The sequence below is a fragment of the Octodon degus genome, unplaced genomic scaffold, assembly GCF_000260255.1.
Source record: "Octodon degus isolate 3935 unplaced genomic scaffold, OctDeg1.0 scaffold00001, whole genome shotgun sequence".
Lineage (NCBI taxonomy): Eukaryota > Metazoa > Chordata > Mammalia > Rodentia > Octodontidae > Octodon > Octodon degus.
In genome coordinates, this window is record NW_004524577.1 from 11,160,006 (window position 1) to 11,183,427 (window position 23,422).

Genomic DNA, 23,422 nt, shown 5'->3' on the forward strand with positions numbered 1-23,422 from the left:
AGTATAATACAGAAAGTAATTAGATGCATACAAAATCGTATGAGTTATTAGAGATTATTTGGTTGTTTGGAGTTGCCTAGGATACTTGTTTTCCACCCACCCACACATCCTCTATGTTCCTAATAAAGTTTTTGGAGTCTGCTGGGCTTTTTAAGGCTCTCTCCACTCTCTTCCCATGAGCTCACCATATCGTTAAAAATCTACAGTTCTTTAGCATAATTTAATAGTATTAGAAAGATCTGTAACCGTATCCAAGGACATGAATTTGTTTGTTGTCACAACTGCCTGAGCAGTGCAAAAGGCTCTTCAAAAAAAAGAATAAAACCACACCATGTCCAATTTTCAGTAGTTTTATTGAAAAATGCCTCTTTTGTTTCAGAAATAAATAATATAAGGCAGTGAAATTCACAATCTGCAGTTAAAATATAAAAGCAGCAATTCTATGTTCATAGTCTTGCAAACATTTTCCAACTGCTTTGATAACTAAGAAACATTATGTTCTGGGGCTGGGGGGTTCATACTAAATATACAACACAAACATGCAATTCCGTCTCTGCAGAATCCTCTGCAGCTCGGCATAAATGTTAGTGTGTCTAGAACAAGGCGATTTAAGGCGATATGGAATCGTGTCCAGTTGATACAACAACTTCAGCTACATGGCTTTAGGTCTGTGGTTGTCCGGGGAGAAGGCGTCGAGGCCCTGAAGAGCAACAGCAGAGGGGCGGGGAAGATCAGAATGGGACGCTGCCGCGGTTTCTTTCCTGCGTGATTTTAGGAGGGAAAGAACTGGAGTCGTGGAGTAACTCATTGCGGATAACTACTGGGAAGGAAAATCTGTTCTCTGGAAACGCGCAGCAGTGCCGGGTCGCATCAACCCAAGGGCTTCGCTGAAGCCACCCCGCAGGGCACCTGCTCTCGGAGCAGCTCTAGCGAGCAGAGCATCGGACAAGCGTGGAGGTTGAGGCAGGGATGTCCGCGGGCCGTGCGCTGCGCTGGGATCCGCAGTCACAAAGGCACCCGTGGGTGAAGCGTCACAGAAAAGTGGCACACTGCTCTCTCCACCCCGAACGCGACCACGACCTCCCTGTCGCGCTCAGGCCCACCCGGGACCCAGGCGCGGCTCCGCGGGCTCATCGGCGCCGTAGTCTTCCTCGTAGTCCGCGTTCCTTTCGGGCTCCACCGGCGGGGCGAAGGGCTGGCGCTCGGGCAGGTAGCCCTCGGGCACGAACGGCTCTGTGCGACCAACAGCAGGGTTACGGCATGGTCGGCATGAAGGGGACAGGGCCCAGCCCCAGCCCCACACCCCAGGAGGGCACCGGCTCAACCCAAGACCACAGACGGAGCTCTGGTCCTGCCCTTTTGCAAAGAGAACTCGGTGATCAAATAATGAAATGGCACTTTTTAAAGAAACCCTCAAAGAGCCAGCTCTAAATACAATCATTGCACAAATATCTGGGAAGGGTCAGAAACTGGGCCGAAGGCCTGCAGAGGCAGAGAACCAGGGTAGGGTGTTCACACACTCCCTTTAGCCAAAGAACAACTTGGAAAGAGGAGGAGGAGGAGGAGGAGGAGGAGGTGGGAGTTTTATTGGCTCTGAGAACTGAAGCCTGGAGGTGGGAAGCAACTGTCACCAGGTCACATACAGTACATAACATTTCCTGTGGCCTCCCTCATTGAGAGTCACCGCTAGTGGGTAAAGGACACCAGGGACTACAGCAAAAAACGGGGAGGGGGCGACTTTAAACTTCTGTTTGAAAACTGCAGTTATAAAACCCAAATGAGAGTACAGACACAAAAATAAAACAACACTGAAGGTTGCAAGCCCTGAATCGGCCGCATCACAGCGCTCCCAAGCAACACAGGAGGAGGTGCCGCTGGGTGTTATTCCAGGCCAGAGCTCACAGCCGGCAGCCTTGATGCAGAAGCTCTGGAGAACGGTTAAGTAATTTTAGTGGACAGGATCACATACAAACTATGTACAAGCCACATTAGTTTATTATTTACAGAGGACACCTCTCTTTAACCAGGTTAATTGCTTGTCTTAGAATGGCATTGTCTCCTCTGTTGGTTAGTAGTTTTATTATGCACCTCTTGCACAAGGGGAACTCTCCATGGCTTTGTATTTGAGCTTTTTTAAAAAAAATATATGCGTTTTCTGCATCATTACTGAAATGCATCAGACTGACACCACTGTTTTTGTCTCTTTCAAGTTAGTACAAGAGTCTCCACCCTCCTGTATGATGTCGACCCGGCTCGTTAACCATATCTGTGGTGAGATTTCCGGACAGACTCATTTTCTAATAAGCACGTGCGCAAAACATCTCAGAAACAGGATTTTCATGAATTCAAACTGTAAGCAGCACTGGCGACTTAGAAAATTTGTTAGCCGGAACCTGAAACAGGTCAAAGATGATAGTTTTTAAAAGTTGAATTACAATGCAAAAATATATATATACACATCCATCTACGTACGTAATGGTTAAAGTATATACATATATATCCATATATTTGCATTTGTTTACACATGCCAGAAGGCAGTGCTGATTTAAATGTTTGTAAAGAATTGAATTGTAATTTTGCACATGTTTCTTTAGGACTTTTGGTCACGGGTGTACACATAAATATATAGATATATAGATATTTAGCTACTCAGCTAGTCATGCACTACTTGCTAATAGCAAACCATATCAATCAGCAGTATCAATTTTTAAATTGGCAAGATGCTTAAGGATGCACTAATGAAAAATCGCCGCTGACCATAGCTTTCCTGACTGACAGCCCCATACACATCTCTCTGGTCGTCACAGCCCCCAAAGTCAGGCCAAGAGCCTTCCGCCAAATAGTAGAATTTCACTGACAATCCTTGAGAAAGAATTAACTCTCAAATTCTGTAAGTATTAATTCCATGGACAATGAATTTTTCACTTGCCTGCACTATGTTATTAGTTTATCTACTCGACATTCTACAATTGTATTTGACAAATCCCTGTTCCTTTTGGATTAAAAAAAAAAAAGTTAATTGGTAAATTCCTTAAATCCTCAGGAAAAATAAGAAGAGATTTATGATGTGATTCAATAAATGTAGAAATACAGGAAGAGAAAATACTGTAATTATTTAAATCCTAATAATGAAATAGTGTTTTATGTTTTAAAAGGCAGATAGCACTGTTAATATATAAACAAAATACAAAACTGAAAGAGTTGGTATCTTCCCGAAATTCTGCACTTAGTCTTTCTACTTTTCCATAAAGGCTCTCCAGCTGGCTTTGAGTCTCTATGGTGGCAGTAACGTACCTGGATAGCCTTGCCCGTTGTATGGTATGCTGGCACACTGGGACGAGTCACAGTACCCAGGAGGACCCGGGGGTCCTCGGATACCTGAGTTTCCAGGACGACCCGGTGGCCCAGGAGGACCTCTTGAGCCTGTGGACCCTGGCGGCCCTGTTCTAGATTCTCCTGAAGGACCTGGTGTGGAGTTAAAACAATTTCCCCACAGTTAAATACACTTCATGAGGTAGTCGGTGACATTTTCAAGGGCACGGTGCCATAGCAAGACAGGGCAACTCGCAACAGTATGGAAAAAGCTGTTCTCTTAGGACATTCCTAATGTGAGTGACAGTATGGTGGAACTTCCTCGCCAGTGACGCATCAAGACTTAGTGTCAGAAATCTACTTTAACAACCTACTAAGGGGACATGCACTGAGCAGGCCAAACATGTCAAGGAGTTTGAGTTGTTCCCTGGGTCACAGAAATGGGAAGAGCTGAACAGTTCAGCTCCCATGGGACCACACATAAGACACCTGGGTATCTGTCCCCCTTCTCCAGACTATGTGAAGTGAGTAGTGTATTTCGGCATCAAGTGATGCCTAGCTATGATTAACGTAATGTAAAGATGTAGCCAATGGACTGAACTTGGTTATAAGGGGTCTCTCAGACCTTAGATAAAGAAAAAAATTGCTTTCAACCTAATGAAGCACATAAAACACGGACAATTGTTACTACTTTACAAAATATTAAAGAAACCATAATGGTAATATTGCATGGTATTAAGACCTTTAATATAGCTTTTTCACTTACTAGCCCTACATTGAAATCTACTAGAAGAGACAAGGTATGTACCCATCCTTTAAGCCTAACAAAACTTGTATTTGTCTTTCATTTTTTGTATTTTAGTAAGGGTCTATAAGGTCTCTATATGGTCTATAGGGTCTTACTGCATAGATTGGACTCAGTGATTCTCCTGTTTACAGCCTCCCAAGGGCTGGGATTACAGGTGCGAGCCACCATACCCAGTCTCAATTGCTGTCTCAGTGTGCCCCGAGGGCAAGGCCAGCATGGCAGGCCTGGGGATCGAACCCTCAGCTCCTGTGACGCTTAATCCGCTGAGCTATTTGGCCAGCCCTGATAAAACTAGTAAAAATACTCTAAAAACAGAAATAGCAACCTTCTTTCACTAATGTTCACGTAGTAAAGATATAATACATGCTGAATGGAACAGCTTCATTTTTTTTTTAACAAAAGGTACATAGAAATGGTCTATTAAGAACATACCATAATGGTATAGATGCCCTAAACTGGTGAGACGAAGTTGTGGCTCTCTTGGGGACTGGCGTTCTCTTACTACTTTACCTGTTTGATGACTGGCAAACCTACCTGGCGGACCAGGCAGCCCTCGAGGACCTGGGGAGCCAGTGCCCCTTTCACCCTTCTCTCCTGGCAAGCCTAAGGAAAGGCAAGAGGAGAAAGCACAGGGTAAGACTGTCTGCAAACATGCACATGATGTCTGGAAGGACAATACTCAAGACGAGTAATTCATTTGCTTCGTGAAGGCAGAAACTAATTTTTCACAGAAGTTCACTCTTGAAGCCAAGTTCTCCCTGGACATCTGTGTAATTCCAAATTCAAGGCCAAGAAACAACTCTGGCCACAAGTCAGGGAGAAAAGCATTTGAAGGAAACAAATGTCTAATACATTTTAAAGAGTAATTAGGAAGAGAAATCTTGAATAAACAGCTATAGCATATGGAAGACAATCTTCAAGGGACCTTGTCTTTTGTAGCTCTGTTTGTACAGCATCCAAGCCATTAAAAAGTATAAAACTAGCTAAGTTTTGTCTTAAATATTCCTCCTTGGTCAAGGAGGCCTCCAAAAACATTTAGAATAAGAAAATTTTGTCTTTCTCTTTTCCTTCAATTGCACTTATCTACGAAGTCAAATAAACGTACAAGACCTAGGCCAGTCCTTGAATAGAGGAACAGAAAGATTGTGGGTCTGAAACTATAAGGATGCTTATGTGAATTCCATTTCTGTTCAACTCTTGCCAGAAACACAGCAAGATTTTAGGGCCTGCTTGTTAGTTTGCCAAGATTCAGTATATCTCTCTAAGAACAAAAAAAAAAAATCCACCCCAGTTTCTAAGATCCACACCTCTGTCACCTACAGGAGTCAGGCTGGTGGACGAGTGGCTCTTTGGAGACTGTCCAACAAGGCTAGTGAAAGTAGTTACCTAACCCAGACCCTACGATTGTAAGCTTCTCCCCTTATCTCGGTGTGGCAAGTAGAAATGCCTACCTCGTTCTCCAGGTGGTCCCTGCATTCCTGGTGTGCCTGGGAAGCCAGGTCGCCCCCCAGGACCTGGTTCTCCTCTGGCTCCCACGCTGCCGGGTGGCCCTGGAGGACCCGGTGGGCCTGGCTGGTTGCGGCTGGAGTGGTAATCATTTGGAATTTGATTGAGCATCTGATTGAATCTGTTCATCTGACCTGTAAATAGAATCAAGGCTGATGAGTAAGGAGCTGATAGGGAGGGCCCGGGAAGTGAAGTCACTTCCTTCAGTGTCTAGTGAAACCCATACCCATGCTCCTTCTCTGCAGGAAACATTCTGTGATTAGCATCCCCAAAATAAAGGAAGACGCTCCAGTGGAGAAGGGCTGGATCCCTGTAAACAATTACTCCACCACAGGCTGGTCTATGAAAGTTACAAATATCAAAGAGCTGCTGAAGTTTAAGGTGACTCTGAGATCATCTTAAGGGAAAACAAATAACGTGACTCAAAACAGACCCTTTTTTTGAATTAAGAAACTAAACTATATCCTTGTTCTATGGACTTAAGGCATTCATAAGGATTCTGTGCAAATTGGAATCCCCTGTGGGTATATTGGAAACCACCTCTTTGGGGCCCATCTGCAAAGATAAAGGCTCATCAGCCTTGAGGCCTGGCCTACAAAACTCATTCCTAATGAACAACAAACCCGATGTTTAAGGCAAGTGTTTCTCTGGACAACACTTTGAGAAACAGCGATTCACACTTCTTCAAGGAGTGGTCCTCAATATTAGGCTTACACTTAGTCTGCAGGCATTATTTTCTTTCTTTCTTTCTTTCTTTCTTTCTTTCTTTCTTTCTTTCTTTCTTTTTCTTTTTCTTTTTTTGTATCGGCACTTGAACTCAGGACCTTGCACTTGCCAGACAGGTGCTTATGCCACTGAGCTATATCCGAGGCCCCTGGTCATCATTTTTAATAAACCTCATGGAATAAGAAGAATCTGTGCAAAATAAGGAGCAAAAAGTCCTCACCAAAGTTGACTTTCTAGGATCAAATTAATTAGAAGGGTCTTCCTTGTTTTATATTTTAAAACAACCTCAAAAGTGGCAACTTGAAGGACACGAGGTCTTAACCCTTCAAAAGTTTGCTGCTTTCGGCTATACCCTGGTGAAACTCATTAAAAATCCTAATAAGGCCACTGAAACTCCCTTTTCAAGTATGATTTTGTATCAGATTGAATGTAGAAAGAACAAGCCATTATTTTGCCTCGGCTTATTATTTCACCTCAGTGAGCTCTAATTAGCTTTGTAGAATCAGATAAAGAAGCAACACTTGGGCCGGGGAGATGGCTCAGTGGAATAAGTGCTTCCCTGGCAAGCGCAAGGGCCTGAGTTCAATGCCCAGTTCCGCCAAAAAAAAAAAAAAAAAAAAAAAAAAAAAAAAAAAAAGAAGAAGAAGCAACACCATAAAAGCAAGTGTCCACCAAGAATAAAACAGAAACAGAAAGCTTAGAAACTTCGTGACTCAAACTGTGCCTTTCCCTACAATTGTTTTAAAAACCATTTATGCAGTAAGAAGAAGAAAGAAGCCTGACCGTTGATCAGTTGTTCGCAGACTTGTCGGGCCACCGCTCGCATCATGTTCTGGGAAGCTACGTCTCCCTGGTTAAGGAAACGGAGACAAGGGGCAGCACGTTACTTCCACAGCTTCAACTTCAATAGTTAGCAGAAAAAATAAATTTAAGTCAAATCATAAGAAATACATACCCTGTCGCCTTTTTCTCCTTTTAATCCTGACGGGCCCTGAAATACAGTAATTTTGTGTATCATAAACCGACAAGCATGATCTAAAACAATCATGGTGTCTAATGAACTAATAAAACACCACGTCATATTTATGTACACATTACTCACACTTTGCTTTTCTCTTACGAGCAACCTCACTTCCCCAGCTCTCTGAGAAACACGTCTTCCAAAACACTGCTCAGATGTGAATTTTATGGCCAAAGTTATATGCCACGCGTATGTCTTGTAACGCCCTGCAGAATGTAGGGCTATAGCCGAGCTATGGGTGAAGATTAAGCTTGGATCATCATGTTTCATGATACAGATGAAGATTAAGCTTGGACCATCTTGCCTCACGGTATCAGGCTGTTTAGCCCACCTGGTTGTCACAGAAATCCAGGAAGCTTCTCTCCAGTCACCTCCACTAAGAGCCAGTGGGCTTGGTCAGCCTCCTGCTAAACATATACCTCTAACTTCTTCCGGGGAGTCTTCGTGCACCAGGTGGGAAAGAAACAGGTGTCCCCCTTATTAGATAACCACCCCCAAATGGCCTCACAGCTTGGCACAGCCACTGAGTCCTTGGCTCTGCTCTGTCACAGGCACCTCACTCCCTGGGAGTGATCAGGGGAAAGGTTTTCTAAGCTCAGGAAGGCTCTGTCTCACAGGTGCCAGCAGGAACAGCCACAGCGCTAACCACTCTGGTGTGCAGACAGTGTCTCAGACCAAACAACCTCTTCCCATCTCCATGGAAAACACTGCCTTCAAAACCAAGGCTCGTTCCCACAGAGTCGTGCTTCCCATGTTTTCCTTCATAGTTATCGATGCAGATGCAAGAATGAATGTTTAGGGTGAAAATTAGATCACCTCACTCTGCTGTTTCACCAAGTTTTCTAACCCACTTAGAAGGAAGTAAAAATCCCCTATCATGGGTCAGATTGTCCCCTTGGTCACCTGTGACCTCATCCTCCAACCTCTCCCTGAGTCCCCACCCCTCCAGGTGGCTGAGCTTCTGAGATGTTATTTGCATCCCCAGCTCATGCCTTGCACAGGGCATTGAGTCATGCTCTTCCCTCTGTCCGACTGTCTTCAGGAGCGATAACAGCTCGCTCCTGCCCTCTTTCCAGTGACATTTCTCAGCGGTCCCCCTCCTACGCCTATGAGGCCTGGAATAGCCACGTCTTCACCACAATGCTCAGCAGCCCTGTGCTGCATGTCTTGGTCATTCTGACCACTGTCCCCCATCACCCTGGATGCTCTGTCATTCACTGATGTGTTGCCACCCGTGTCTACCTCCATAGCTTCTGCAAAGGCCAGGACTTGTCCTGTTTCCTGCTCTGTAGCAAATTACAGTCATCATAAGAAAAACACAAGTTTATTATTCCTTGGCCAAGAATATTAGTTGTTTGTGGAAACATTAATATTTAATTTAGAGATTTTTACAAACTGCAAGTTTTTTTTTATATCCACTGCTATTTTGACATTTTCAAATATATTTAATTTGTGGATATGCTGGAAGTGCCTTTTTAAAAATTTTTTTTTAGGGAAGGGTCTACAGGGTGTTCAGGGTCTCACTACTAGATCAGACTCGTAGTGATCTGCTTGTTTACAGCCTCTCAAAAGCTGGGATTACAGGCACGGCACCACCATGCTCAGTCTTGAAAGTTGAAAAGGATTTTTTTTTTTTTTTACTGGCTCAAGCTGCCTTAAAGACAGGTCTGGTAAGGCATGTGGAGCTGGGGATCAAACCCCGATATCCTGCCCCTGACTGCTTTTGCATAAGCGGGCACTTAAACAACTGAGCTAACTGGCAGGCCCCCTGAAAGTGTCCTTTTGTGTGTGATTGGTACAGGTTATTTTTATTGTCAGTATTTAGAGATCATATTTGAAGTAAAAGCTGTAGATGTTGCTTTTAGGCTTCTAGCAGCATCAGCTATGTCTAGCAGAGTCTTAGGGAAAAACATATGAATAAGGTAAAATGTCTAAAGGATACAAAGCCCAACAATCACTGCAAATATTTGTGGACATTTTAAAAACCTTACATTGTTTTGGAGATACTAATTGGAAAACCTGCTATCTACCAGGTCTATCTTTCATCTAATTGAAATTATTCATTTCAATTTTAACCCAAAATATCTGAGTAAAAGAAATTTAAATTGGGTGTAGATTGTGTAAGGACTAATTTTAAAAAGTGAAATGACCAACTAAACTTAATAAATCTTTGGTTTTAAAAAGTGCTGAGGATTAACCAAAGGACATACTAGGCAAGCAGTCTGCCTCTGAGCTACAACACAGCCCAGTGAATCCTCTGATTCTCAGATCCATGTTAAGGAAGGAGAAAAGAACATACTCCCAAACCAAGAATGAAGGCATCACACCCCCTGTCATGAGCTTTCTTATCTTACACTGCTTGCAACCTCTAAATAAAAAAGATCATTTCATTGATCAAGCTCTACAGCATTATATAAACAGGAATACCTGTCTTGGCTGATATACCCATGCAGAAATTCAATGACTACAATGTTCATCCCAGAGTGCTATAGTAACTCAGAGAGAAAAACTTTAAAACTAGTACCAACTCAAATCTGTGGCAGTGGGACAGGGTCAGTGAATGCTTCAAACACACACACTGCAGTTACTACCTACACGTCTTGGCCCTGCAATTCTCTTCAAGTCTATGTGTGAAGAAGGCAAGCAGGTAGACAAGAAAGCTGTCCACTTACTGGTCGGCCATGGTCTCCAGGTTTTCCTGGTTTCCCACTTGGTCCTGTGACACCTGGAGAGCCAGGAGTTCCCTACAACACAGGTCAACCAAGGAAATGTCACAACTGAGAGAAATCCTACTGTGGTAAACTAAGTAATTGTAGCTGGGTTTAAAAGCTTTGAAAGGAAACAGCATATAATTATACATACAATTAAACAGCATATATTATAATGTATATAATTATACATTAAAACCAAATTTTGAGGTAATTCAAAGGGGGAAAAAAACTCTTAAAAATTTCAGTTCAATTTTTATGGACTGTGCAATTCCAAAATATATCTTCAGACCAGTTAAAAGATGCCTGCATATTTATCTGCAGTTTCACAATTTATAGACTCTGATCCCAGTACATTGGTGATTAAGTGAATCTGCAGAAAGCAATCCCTATCTAGCAGGATATTTCTACTTCAAAGCCAGAATATTCTCCTAAAGCCAAGAAATGAACTGTTCCAAGTTAGCACATAGAAGCCTCCTTCCCTGGTCTTCTGGGGATTTTGCTTGCTGCCTACAAATTCCCTTTTTTTCTTAGGTCCTTCTCCCTACCTTTTAAAATTATTCATTTTAATGAGAAAAAGATAAAATAGCAATGAAGCAGTTTTAAAACAGAATAGTAGGACGTTTACAGTAATTAATACATTGCATATTGCTGTCTTTGGAACTTCTCCCTACTTCCATCACATCCGGGTCATCACCTCACCAAACCGAAGGATTTCTCCGTGTTGCTTTCAACTTGCAGATACTTTAATCATATTTTCAGTAGAGTGTAACTAATATGTAACATCCAATACGTCACGCTGTCATGCCTAAATTTTGCTTAAAATGGAATCATTAGACTGTGTAAAACATTACTTGATCCCATTGATCATACAGAATTTAAACTCTATATTAGATACTTAAAATGAAGTTTACTATGAATTTAAACCACCTTTTCTTGAAAACATAGATATCAGGCATAGATGGCAGCATTATTCTAATGTGTATCCTCAGATCTTATTAGGACACGGCGAGTACCCCCCACCTCACGAAGTGCCTGTCTCACCATCACTGGCTCCAGTGCTTTCCCCACAAGACTTCATGAGAAGACTCCTTTATTTTAGCTATGGATGAAACCTACTTCTTCCCAAGCAGTTGCTAATAAGTGAATTGACGTTCAAGTAGCCCAGCCTCAGAGGACACTCAACATGAGGCACTCCCGAGTCAGTGGCTAAATTAATATGGGATATTTTAAAGCTATAATTTGAATGAACACAAAGACTGTGTTTTGACACAAAACTGTTTTGATTTAGCAAACTGGAAACAAAGCCCTCTCTCGACATCCCCCTCCCCCAGCCAGAGGAATCCTGGGTCTGCTCTACCAGCGCGGTGGAGCACAAGGAAAGCAGGGGGACAGCACCGGCCATGCAGTTCTTACCGGGGGCCCAGGGGGACCTCTAGGGCCCATTGCGCCGTCTTTTCCAGTGAAGCCCTATTGCCAAAATAAAATTGATAAAGGTTAGGGAGGCAGTGATCAAATGAAAAGGTGCTCAGTGAGTCACTACGGAGAACAAGGTAGTGAGAAGCACCAGGCCCAGCTATTGTCAGAAAGATGAGCGTTCAACACAGAGACACGTAGGCCCCATCTCTCCAATTAACCTTCTGCCTTCTACTGAGAAAGTTCTCTGCTCATTTGTGTATTTATAAATAAAACTATTCTAAAGGTCAAACTCATCTCTGAAGAAAGCATTTCCTTTCACTAAGATATTGATGTTTGCTTTTGCAAGAGTGTAAAGCAGGCTGTGGAAAGCCTGAACCTGTCCACCAAAAGTCACCACCCTAAGTGGCCCAGGAAGGGTCGCAGTCGGGTGGGGTGATGGGCACGCTGACAGGAAGAGCCCTCGTCAGACAGGACGCAGCAGAGGCGTGCTTAGAGAATGCTTCTCTTCGTTTCCGGAGCAGCTGTGGGAGAGCAGGGTGGAGTTCGTCTCCATTCTTGGGGCTCTGTCTCCTCCCCAAAGAGAAGCAAGGCCTCTTCTCTGGTACCGGGGATCAAACCCGGATCCTTGCACTTGCCTCCCAAAGAGAGCGAAGTTGGGTCCTCAGGACGAGTACCACCCTTTCCCTCCTCATCTCACACGAAAGCCCGGGGCTACCCCTGCATCCCCGGGAGAGGACAGAGCCGTCCCTGCCAGCGGCTCCGTTGGCCCCCACTCAGCTTTCTCCATAGCTCTCCCAGACCCTGTCCCTGCGTGGTGCCAATGTTCTCTGCCTGCAGGGAGTCGCCTGCTCCCGAGTCAGCTTTCGTGCCAACTACAGGTCTCTGAGGTCCAGCCCAGGACTTGAGTAGGGTCATTGTTTATGGTGGCTGCGTTACTCAAAGGAAATCCACCCCCCACCCCCGAGTTCTGCAGAACAGGAGAGTGACCATTTCACCCAGATGCTTGGATCCTAGCCAAGATCAGGATTATGTGAATTCCTGGACAGCATCCACACTTCTCGGCAGTCCCTTGATTGTGCTGCAGAAGTTTAAATTAGTTTTTAAAAATTTGTTAGAAATGCTCCTTTACCCCTACGCCAAAAGATCTTTTCAAAAATGTATAGGGACAATATTTGAGACTGTTTTCTGAAAGATCTAGCCCTGCTTAACAAAAAAACAGACCCCAAGCCCAGCTGCTACACCACTAGTTCTGCTTCCGAGGGCCGCTTGAGGAGAGGAAAGGCCAGTAGTGCCATTTGGCTGACATTTCTTCCTCGAGTTTCCCCTATGGCTGCGCAGCACACTTTCTTCATGTTTTAGCTAAGCCTTATCTATCTATCTATCTATCTATCTATCTTTCTTTCTTTCTTTCTTTTTTTTATATTTTAGGGAAGGGTCTACAGGGTGTTCAGGGTCTCACTACTAGATCGGACTGGTAGTGATCTGCCTGTTTACAGCCTCCAAATGCTGGGATTACAAGTGTGTGCCACCATGCCCAATCTCGATTGCCATCTCAGCCCGCCCCCAGGGCAGGACTGGCACTGCAGGCTCAGGAATTGAATTCCCCGCCCCTGCGCCTGCTTGCAGGCGCTTTAATCCACTGAACTCTTTGGCTGGCTCAGCCTCCAATTTCTGAATCACCTTCCTCTTGTCACCCCAGGATCTCCCTGAGCAGCCATGAGGAGGATTTGGTTCTGTTGTTCTCAGAATGGCCGGCCATCCACCCCTGCAAACCTTTGTGCTATCATGTTTTGTTTGTTTATTTCTGCACTGGGAATTCAACTGAGGACCTCAAACTTGCCAGGCAGGCACTTATTTACTTATTAAATCTTTTATTTATTTGGTGCAGGGTCTCACTACACAGCTTGGACTCATAGTGATCCTCATGTCTCCACCTCCCCAGCACTGGGATTACAGTCGTGCACCACTACCCCCAGTTTTAGTGGCCACTTGGTGAAGGGCCAGCTCAGCATGTGGGACCAGTGATCAAACCTGGGTCCTTGTGTTTGCCAGGCAGGCGCTTAGACCGCTGAGCTATCTCCCTGCCCAGTGCTATAATTTAAATGGAGATTTTTTTTTTTTTAATTTCAAAGCCTGCTGTGTGAGGGTGGTCAAAGCAAGTGACACTTTCATACACCTGCAGATGTCTCTGAGTTGTTCCTTTCTCAGTGCCTCGCTTTGAACCTCGCTGAAGACACCCCACGTGCCCTGCCCCACCTGGAGCGGCTGACACATCCCCTCGCTTCGCAGTATGCCCAGAGCCTTCTCCTCACTTCCACCTCTGAGCTGAAGTTTATTCTTTTGTCCACCGGAGACCCCTGCTCCTATGCCTACAATCTGTGTCCCACAAGCTGCGCACCTCCTTCCAGGTCCATAGTGGCTTGCGAAGCAGTGGTAGAGGCCCTGGCTGGGGGGGAAAGGGGCAGAGACAGTCTCCCTGCGTTAGCCTGAGCGAGCTGGGTGGGCTTGCCACAGCGTTAATGCAGATTAGAGTCTGAGAGAATAAAAACACAGCCCCCCTCAAGGCCCCTTCCCTGGGGACATCGGGACCACTGTGACAGATGCCTGAGTGCTGCCTGCCAAGGAGCGTGTCACAGAGAGGGCTGTGGCAGGCACCCCCAGCCTTGGGTCAGCCCACCCTCCATTCCGTAGTATGTTTCCTGCCACTCTCATGCCCACTGCTGTCTTTTATTGTAAAATAAATTTTCAAAAAATGTAAGTACCATTTTAGAATGGTAGAATAAGATTGTCAGGGCCGGCCAAATAACTCAGCGGACTAAAGCACTTGCGTAGGCAGACTCAGGGACTGGGGTTTGATCCCCAGCATGCCGGGCAGGACCCACCCCCGGGGTACACTGAGACTGTAACTGAGACTGGGCATGGTGTCGCACACCTGTAATCCCTGCTTTTGGGAGGCTCAAAGTAGGAGAATCACTATGAGCCCAAGCTGTGTAGCAAGACCCTGTACTAAATACATTTTTTAAAAAAGTTTAAAAAAGAATAAGATTGTCTAGGTCAGTGCTGCCTCCAGGTTTCAAATCTGAGAATGTAATTGCTCTTTGGTCTCTCCCCCTCCCCCTACTTACAAACTCTACAGGAACCACAGGAGTGAATAAAGTTTCCTGGCCTATCATCCATTGCTTTTTATTATCCAGCAAAATCTTTCCTATATGAACTCTATATTTGCATCCATGTGAACTGGATTGTGGAGGGTTCTTAATTACCAGGCAACAGTACGAGCTCACTTAAATATGGATATGTCCTGCCCTAGAAGACTTACTCTGTCTCCTGGAGGTCCCATGGGTCCTGGTGGGCCAGGTAGTCCTGGGGTTCCCTACACAGGAAGAAATAAATAAGAGGAATGCTCTCATATATTGCCTATGCATGAAAGAATCCCAGTTATCCTTCAAAAAAAATTTTATAAATAAAATTCAAGAGACTTTGAGAAGAAACAGGAGCACACTGCGCCTGGCATACAGATACTTGATTAATGCACAGATACAAACTGGAAGATTAAGATTGTATTAGGTGGAAACGACACGCAGCACACAGCCAAGCTCTGCCCTGCTGTCGCATCCTGGTTCACCTGTTGAGGCAGCTCAGAGACAACTTCCAAGCAACGCAGGACTGCTCAATGACTCACCGTCCGGCCTGGGAGTCCAGGCTCACCGGCATCACCCTTCATCCCCTGGCGACCCTGGGGGAGGCAGTGGGAAGACAGTGCTCAGACACTGGGCGGAGGTGAAGAGCGCAGGGAGAGACAGAACTTACGACACTCCTACCACTTCAGAGACCCAGTGGAAGGCTCAGGAGACATGACAGAAATTCTAAGGTAGACAAATATGCCATTTTGGGGGACCAATACTCATTTTTTAACTATAATTTCTGCATGCCAATAGCCACTTCATGATGTTATGGGATAATTTTATGTAATCGTGGGATAACATACCTTCTTTGAAACTTTAGCATAGTTTAATCCAAGAGAAAAGTGCATTACTTATAAGAACATTTCTAAAAGGTCGAGTAAGGAGCAATAATCATTTCTACATGGCTACACATTATTACATGTATGCGTCACAGGTTTTAAAATAACCACCATCATAAGACATTATCTCTGTGACTAATCTTCATGAATTTCCTGAGAAAATATTTCTGTTTGGCAAAATATAGAAGATGTTCCAGTCAGATTCAATTCCCATTTATGAGAAAGAGGCTTTGTGCTTACCTGTTCTCCAGGAATAGAGAGCCCGTTGGGTCCCTGGGGGCCGGGAGGACCCTGGGGGCCCGGAGGACCTGTGTCTCCACGGGGACCAGCAGGCCCCTGTGAGAACACAAGAAAAAGACAGCCGTAGGTGAAGTAAAGCCCTTAGTGCAAACAGTGAGAATGCTGATTTCCTAGTTCTAGGACTTCTTAATCCTGCTATTTCTCAAAAGATTTGAGACACCTGAATGTCTTTTCCATGCCACTGTTTCCCCATGCTATTCATTAAAAGAACAACTAGAAAGCGCAATAAACTCACAGGAGCACAAATTAGACTTTTTTTTTTTTGTAAAATAAAATACCTGAATATATTACATTCATGTATCTATATTTATAGAGCAACAGGAGCGCAAAGCTCAGATCTTATCAGATTAGATTTACAGTGTCTCCTATGCCCAGAAAACATAATCCAGGACCAGAATTTCTGAAACCAAGGAGATTGTATCACCCAAGGCAGGCTCAACCAGATCTACCTTGTTCTTGTCACATAGTCTGTGTTGGGAATTTGAACAAACAGCCTAAAACAGGTAGATGAACATTTAAAGGAGCTCAAAAATATACTCACAACTGCCCCGTTGATACCTCTTTCACCTCGGGGACCTTTGGCACCAGGTCCTCCCTAAAAGGCACAGAAGAACACGTATTAGTATGAGGACAAGAAAAGAAGAAAGGAGCTGATATAACAAATTACTTCAAGGAGTGCATTATCCACACAATTAATACTTGCACGGCTGCCAGCAAAATACTGAGGTAAAAAGCTCCTGTCAGGCCTGAGGTATAGCCCAGCCATCAGGCGATTCCCTGCCATGCACAGGCCCTGAGGGTGATCCCAAGCAAGGCCAAAAAATAGTCACATCATACTAACATGGGGAACAGAGAAGGTTTCAAAACTTTTGGACACTCTAAGGGTCTTTCTTTTACCTTATGAATTTGGAGATAGCAAAATTTGAAGTTCACTTGAAAAGTTGAGGTTTATTGGGAAAAACAAGCATAAAGTGAATATAGTAAGGAGAAGAATATATTTGGGAATTGTGTGAATTACATTCTCTAAGAAAAATAATATCCAGAAAGAAGACTACCTCAAATATTTCAGAACTTCAGACATATACTTCAGTAACAGAAATTCAGAGACCACCAAAGAAAGACAAAATAAGTATGGTAGTGACATTCAGCAATGTCACTTCACAGCTAGTGGGAAAAACACTTCTCAAAATATTGCCATACCCAGGATATAATTTTGATTATACACATAAATGAGGCAAGTTGCTGTCACTAACAAACAGAGGGTGATCACAGTGACATGCGGATTCCATATATGAAAAGGCGCTCTGTGATTAACCTCACATTAATTTACATTATTTGCTCTCTCCCAGGTACAGTAGAATTCGGTGTCCTGAGATTCCCTGAGCTGCTCCCCTGTTGATGACCCACTTTCTTAGAGGAAGGCAGGAGGGCTTGGACTATAGCTGTGTCACTTGTGTTTATCACATGGCCTGGCTGGGCAGAGGGTGGGCTGCTTGGATCAAGAAGCTATGCACTGACCCACGAGCTTTACCGTAGAAATCATCCGTGCCTCCCTTTCTCCTCGGAGTAGACTTGGTCTGAGCCTTCTCCCTCAAGTGTCCTAGGTTCCAGTACTCTCCCTCAGAGTCTGTTGGTTTGGGTTTGGTGCAGTGTCTCACTTTGCAGCACAGGCCAGCCTCAAACTCACAGTGAGCACAGGCCTGCTGACCTCGAACTCACAAATCTCCCGCCTCCACCTTCTGAATGCGGGGATTAGAGGTAGCGGCCCCAGCTCTCACGTGAACAGGAATCACCCTCTGCTAGGCTGTGCTCGTGATGAGCTACACAGGCTCTAGCTTCTCAGCACACTGTGCTCGGGTCATCCTCTTACCCAGGGCTCTTTCCTACACATAAGAGACTTTCAGGTAGCGTAAGGTGTTTGCAAAGCCTGTAGGCCTGTGGGTTTCCTGTAGGTGGAAACCCACATTTGTGTCCGTAAGAAGTCAGCCAGTGGCACTGTTCCTGTGGCGCTGGAGTAATGGGTCATATACCAAGTTCCCTTCTCGATTTACTTCTGTTCAGATCTCTAACCACACTATGAAAGGTGATTGCAATTCAGCTTGCGCTACACCAGAAAACACAGGCGGAGGCAACTTGTGAACTCTACTGGCAAATAGCTAATTACACCAAAGCTCCCAAACTAAAAGGCCAGTTTCAGTTTCCTTACTGCAGGGCCTGGGGGTCCTGGAGGTCCAACGCTGTCCTGCGTACAAGTGCAAGCATTCGGAAGAGCAGGGCATTTTGCTTCATCCCTCTGAAATTTAAAAAAGAATATTTAGCCAAGGATTTGGAGGAGGAAGACCTTCCACCGCCTAAACCACCTACATCCACAAGAAAGTCGATTTGAAAAAAATTTAACTACTAAGGATCATTACCAACAGTCTTGTAGTGAAGTTTGTTTTCCTTCTTCGTATCTTTTTAATGTTTTATGTGAAGAAACCACACACTGCAAAATGTTTAGGAGACCACCAGGGTCCCTGATAATTTAATGCACTTTGCTATAATCCAGTGTTAAAGCTATGTTGTATGTCTTGAACATCAACTTCCACCTCATTCAGAAAACATCTAAAACCCTTTCCGAGCCCTGCGGGCTGTGTGACTCAGCGCTCCACCACCAGGCCCATCTCACGGCCCTCATTCACAGGGCTTCTCAGTCATGCGTAGACGCAGAGCCTGCGGATGTCACCAACTTTATCCTTCTCTGTCCGCCAGGATTTTTCTCCCTCTGCCCTTCATCAGAATATCACTTTCACAGCTATAACCCTAGCACACCAAATAAGTACTTGTCAGCCCTGCAGTTCAGACTCATTTGGTGGGAACATGCAGTTCTTTGAGAAAATTCAACCCCATCCCCAGCATTCAACTTTGCAAATGCCTGGGAGAATCCACCATCTCAAAAAGAAATCTTATTTCTATCACCTACAAAACCTTAGCTATCCAGAACGGTGACTGTTTTCTTTTATAAAGCACTAAAATTCTATAAGCAGGAAGGTTTTGCAGTAAGTATGTGTGTCAAACAGTTTGACTTAGCAGGACTTCTCTGAAGGCTAGAGAGAACTTCCAGCATTCCTCGCTGGAGAAGGAGGGTAACTCCGGCGGCGCAGGCTCGGGCTCTCTGTTCCCTGGGAGCAGGCACACATCTGCTTTCCTGGGCTCCGATCCAGAATTTCAGCTGCTGTGCGTGCTGTCAAAGGTTAGGCCTGTTCCACCCCCAGGACTCTGTACTTACCCTAGAGGGAATGTCACAGCATCTGTCTCTGCTGGTCCACACAGGGCTGCAGACAATGTCAAAACTCTGGATCTGGAACTGCAAAGAAGTTAGCAGCAACATCAGCTAAGTATGCTTGAGCACCAGCTCACTTTAATGTTCCTGCATTTAACCTTTGCGGATTTCTCACACAAATCCTCATGGGGAGAGGCCTTGTGAGCAACGTGGCCTTTTCTTTATAAGGAAAGAACATAAAAATATACTCCCACGAGGAGTCAAGTGAAGTGCGAGGTGAAAGAGCAACTCCTGATTCATTTCTTCAGTTAAAATAAAATGTTTACATGAATGTTTTTTAAAAAAAACATTGATACTTGTACTGAAATGAGCTTGAACACTAAACACATTTAAATCAATTTTTAAGATACAGCCCTTGTAGGAAAAAGTAACACTAAAGAAACCATTCCTCACTTAACCCAAATGGATGTTCTTTTGTTTTACAAATTGTTACCTAGGGGCTTACTAATAACTTTTCTCAGGGTTCTCAGTTTTACTTTTTCAGGCCTGGAGATAGCTCAGCAGCTTAAGCAAGCACAAGGTCTTGCCCGAGTTCAATCCTTGGTCCAAAAAAAAAAGTACTCAATTTAACTTTTTGTTTGTTTATTTCTGCTGAAACCAGGGATTGAACTCAGGCCCTTGTGCTTGCCAGAGAAGCACTTATTCTACTAAGCCATCTCCCTGGCCCCTCAGTTTAACTTTTTTTTTTTTTTTTTTTTTTGCCTTTTGCCTTTTGCAACTTACTATGCAATTCAGGCTGGCCTTGAGCTCACTTAGTAGCCCAGGCTGGTCTTGAACTCTAATCGATCCTCCTACCTCAGCCCCCCTCCCCAAGTGCTGAGATTGCAGGAGGTAGCCACCATGCCAGGCTTATAATTTTTTCAATATAGTATATCCCTTCTTTCTACAGTTTGAAAATATCACTTTTTTAACAAAAAAGGAAGAGTAGTATCTACATAATTATCCTTTGAAGAAATCTGATATAATTATCCTATTTTTTTCATTAAGACAAATATTTAACAAAAAATTTGGGTCTTAATCAGAATCATATTAAATTTGAGCCTTCTCTACACTGTAAACCAAAAATCTTTCCATACTGAATTTAGAAGATTAAGATCTAGAAAGAAGTTAAATTGAATCTAATTAGTGAATCTAGTTAGTCTGGTTCCACAAAAGCTTTACACTTTAGAGTCTTTACAACCACATCACACCGTAACTAGGACTGGCGAGTCCTTGCTTTAACTTGAGAGTTAAGATGCCAGTTGTCTGCCCAGCAACCTTGATCCTTTGGAGCACACCAGTGACTGCTCCTGCGTGCCTGAACACCAGCTCTAGTTACAATCACACCTTGTGTGCATACTACAATTTGTATCAATAATCATCATCTTTAGAGAAAAAAGGAGCAACATTTTATACTGGATATGGTGGCATCTATTTGTGTTGTTTCTGACCAACAAATTTGATGGCTTAAAACTCAATGAGTAAACATAAATAAACTCATTGAGCTAGTTTGAAAGTTTCAAGACTTCTTGAAAGGTACCAGGATACAGGACCATGGAGATAGCCCAGTGGTCTAAATACCTGCCTAGGCAAGCACAAGGACCCGGGTTCAATCCCAGGCAAGCACAAGGACCCGGGTTCAATCCCTGGCACCACATGCCAGCCTGCTCAGCGCTGGCCACTGAGACCCGGCATGGTGGTACACGCCTGTAATCTTAGTGCTAGGGAGGCTGAAACAGGAGGATCATTGCAAGTCTGAGCTGCATAGGGAGACCCTGTCTGTACTAAACACATACTTTTTTTAAAAGAGAAATTTGGGGCCGGGGAGATGGCTCAATGGAATAAGCACTTCCCTGGCAAGCGCAAGGACCTGTGTTCAATCCCCGGTTCCACAAAAAAAATAAAAAAAGGTACCAAGGTACCAAGCAGTATAACAATGCATTACTTACTGTGGCTGACTTCCTTTCACCTTTAAGTAGTTTTCCAAGAACTTCATAACCATCAGTGGTAATATTTCCAGCTTCCTTGATGTCTTTTTCAATAATTTCATAGCAATCAATGTAAATCTTAACACTTTTTGAAGTCACTACAATATGAACCTAAAAAGATAATTTACTCCCATTATAAAATTTCTGCCAAAAAAATTAGCTGATTTCTACATATCTCAGACCACAGATTTTTCTTAAGTATTTATGAAACCATTCTCAACCCTAATAAAGAGTCTTGCACTAAAAAAATCCAAGAACTAGGTTGCAATGTCAGTGATGTCGCTATTAACAGCAGGAAAATAGATAAGCAGAGAACCCCTTCAGGCCTCAGTTTCCATTACTCACACATCCATCATTCCTATTTTCCCACTCTTTACTCTGCAGGAGATGACCAGAGATGATTAGTTGATAAAATGCCTGTGTAAACTATGCAGAACCATCCCACCAGAGGCTAAGACATCATTTACACGTTATACTCAGAAGTACGTTTACACATTATACCTTCAGAAGGTAATCTCAGATGTATTCTACTGATATTTCTAAATTAAGTGTCTACTTTTTTATTTCCTCAATCTCAATCAAAAATGACTCATATGTCATATAGATGATATTTCTCAGTTCTTTTTTTTTTTTGGCAGAACCAGGGATTGAACTCAGGCCCTTGAGCTTGCCAGGGAAGCGCTTATTCCACTGAGCCATCTCCCTGGCCCCGATATCTCTCACAGTAGAGAGCTAGAGTCCCCTATAGCATCTCAACTCGAGGCATCAATCAGTAGGATGCAGCACCAAATTCTTTTTAAGGAGAGAAGCTTATGCTGATTTATTCTGTGTCTGCTACTGAACACGTAGAGAATGTTAAGAAATGTATTGATATGAATAGTCAATAAGGCATTTGTGCTTCAACAATAAAAGGAACAGTTGTGGGTAATTTTTGACTTTATGGTTATGCTCATAATTCCCGCTTAATGCAAATATTAAAAACTAAGCACTTGATAATTGCTTTGAAAACTTTGGCAGAAAGCTAATAAGAGCAGATATTCTCTCAAATGTTTCAAGTCAAAATGATTAAGAACACTTTCAAAAGTTTTATGTTAAAGTTAAATGCTTTTTCCACATGGAACCACCAGCAAAACATTAGTTTATCACATCTACAATAAGTATGGATTATATATTACTTTTATATGCAAATGATGCATAACTTACTGCAGTTTAAATGCCCTCAGGGTAATCAACTAACACTGTACACAAACATCATACAAGCATTTTCAGGGTATTTACTGGCTAATAAGAATTAGAACTGTTTACTGGCTCTTAGATAAGCATCACAGAGACAAAGATTTGCAAAGTATGTGGAAAATCACAGAATACACAAAACATCATTTTTAAATCAAAATTGCTCTAATTTAAATCAAAATCACCCGAACACACTTGTCACTCAATGCTAAGCATAAAGAAGCACATTCTAGAAGCCTGTTTTGCAGTAGTTCACACAACATGCTTTGTCATGAACACATACAGCCTCTGTAGCCCACTGTCACTGCACTTTAGGGAAGCCACCATCAAGCAGTGAGGGTCACAGACGAAGAGGGGGAAGCAAGGATCCTCTTGTCAACCCCTCCTTCAGACTCCGCCAATTCCTCAGACTGTATCTTTTACCTCTAGTTCTTACCCTGACTGTGTATTTCCCACATGTAATGGCACAAGGAGCCACCAAAAAAAGTTTTTTAAAGAGAATTTATAAGAAATGATGACTGTCAGCCTGATTAAACTCTTAGCTTTCCTGGCCTCTCTAGGAAATCCTTTCCCCATCATCTCCACTAATTTTCTGCTCTTCTAGTGCTGCTCCTTCCCATCTCAGATGGAAGAGCTTCAGTCCTTCAAACGGATGTGTGAGACCATACCCAGCTAACTTTCTATTTTGAATTAATCATATTATCTAAAATGAGATTTTAAAGACATGGCCAGGATTCCACCAATTTAACATGGTATCTAATTAAATAAAAAAAGAAATCAGTTTCAATTTTTAAGTTGTGCTCTTTTTTCTAAAAGTAAAACTCAGATAATCCTACATTTTTACCTTATGAAAGCTTCCGTAGAATAATGTCTTTACTTCATCTGTATCAAATGTGATGGTTTGTACCTCACCTCTTGTATCCTTATTAAAGAATGATAAGGTCTTGCTTGAAGCTGCAACCAATACAAGGTGGTTGTTAAATCACATGCATGGAAGACTTGCTGCTGAAAGTATTAGCAAACAATTCATGTTAGGGAGATTTCTAAAAGAAAAGTCTATCTATCTATCTATCTAT

The 23,422-nt window shown here is 43.3% G+C and overlaps 1 protein-coding gene across 3 annotated transcripts in view; it reads right to left on the minus strand.

The window, feature by feature from the left end:
* Positions 1-334: 334 nt before the first annotated feature.
* The window catches only part of Col12a1 (collagen type XII alpha 1 chain), a 120,439-nt gene continuing 97,351 nt past the window's right edge, over positions 335-23,422 (minus strand). For 2 of the 3 annotated variants that reach the window (XM_023700856.1, XM_012514611.2), the window contains 16 exons: positions 23,191-23,300; positions 21,075-21,224; positions 19,093-19,170; positions 18,031-18,117; positions 16,366-16,419; positions 15,765-15,860; positions 15,183-15,236; positions 14,820-14,873; positions 11,498-11,551; positions 10,046-10,117; positions 7,308-7,343; positions 7,136-7,202; positions 5,572-5,760; positions 4,655-4,723; positions 3,295-3,465; positions 335-1,233 (listed from right to left, as the gene is read on the minus strand). In XM_023700856.1, coding sequence (XP_023556624.1) covers positions 1,094-1,233; positions 3,295-3,465; positions 4,655-4,723; positions 5,572-5,760; positions 7,136-7,202; positions 7,308-7,343; positions 10,046-10,117; positions 11,498-11,551; positions 14,820-14,873; positions 15,183-15,236; positions 15,765-15,860; positions 16,366-16,419; positions 18,031-18,117; positions 19,093-19,170; positions 21,075-21,224; positions 23,191-23,300 — 1,481 coding nt within the window. In that variant the 3' untranslated portion in view covers positions 335-1,093. Of the gene's footprint in view, positions 1,234-2,146; positions 2,394-3,294; positions 3,466-4,654; positions 4,724-5,571; positions 5,761-7,135; positions 7,203-7,307; positions 7,344-10,045; positions 10,118-11,497; positions 11,552-14,819; positions 14,874-15,182; positions 15,237-15,764; positions 15,861-16,365; positions 16,420-18,030; positions 18,118-19,092; positions 19,171-21,074; positions 21,225-23,190; positions 23,301-23,422 lie in introns of those variants that run through there. The other variant, XM_023700822.1, reaches the window with a different exon arrangement.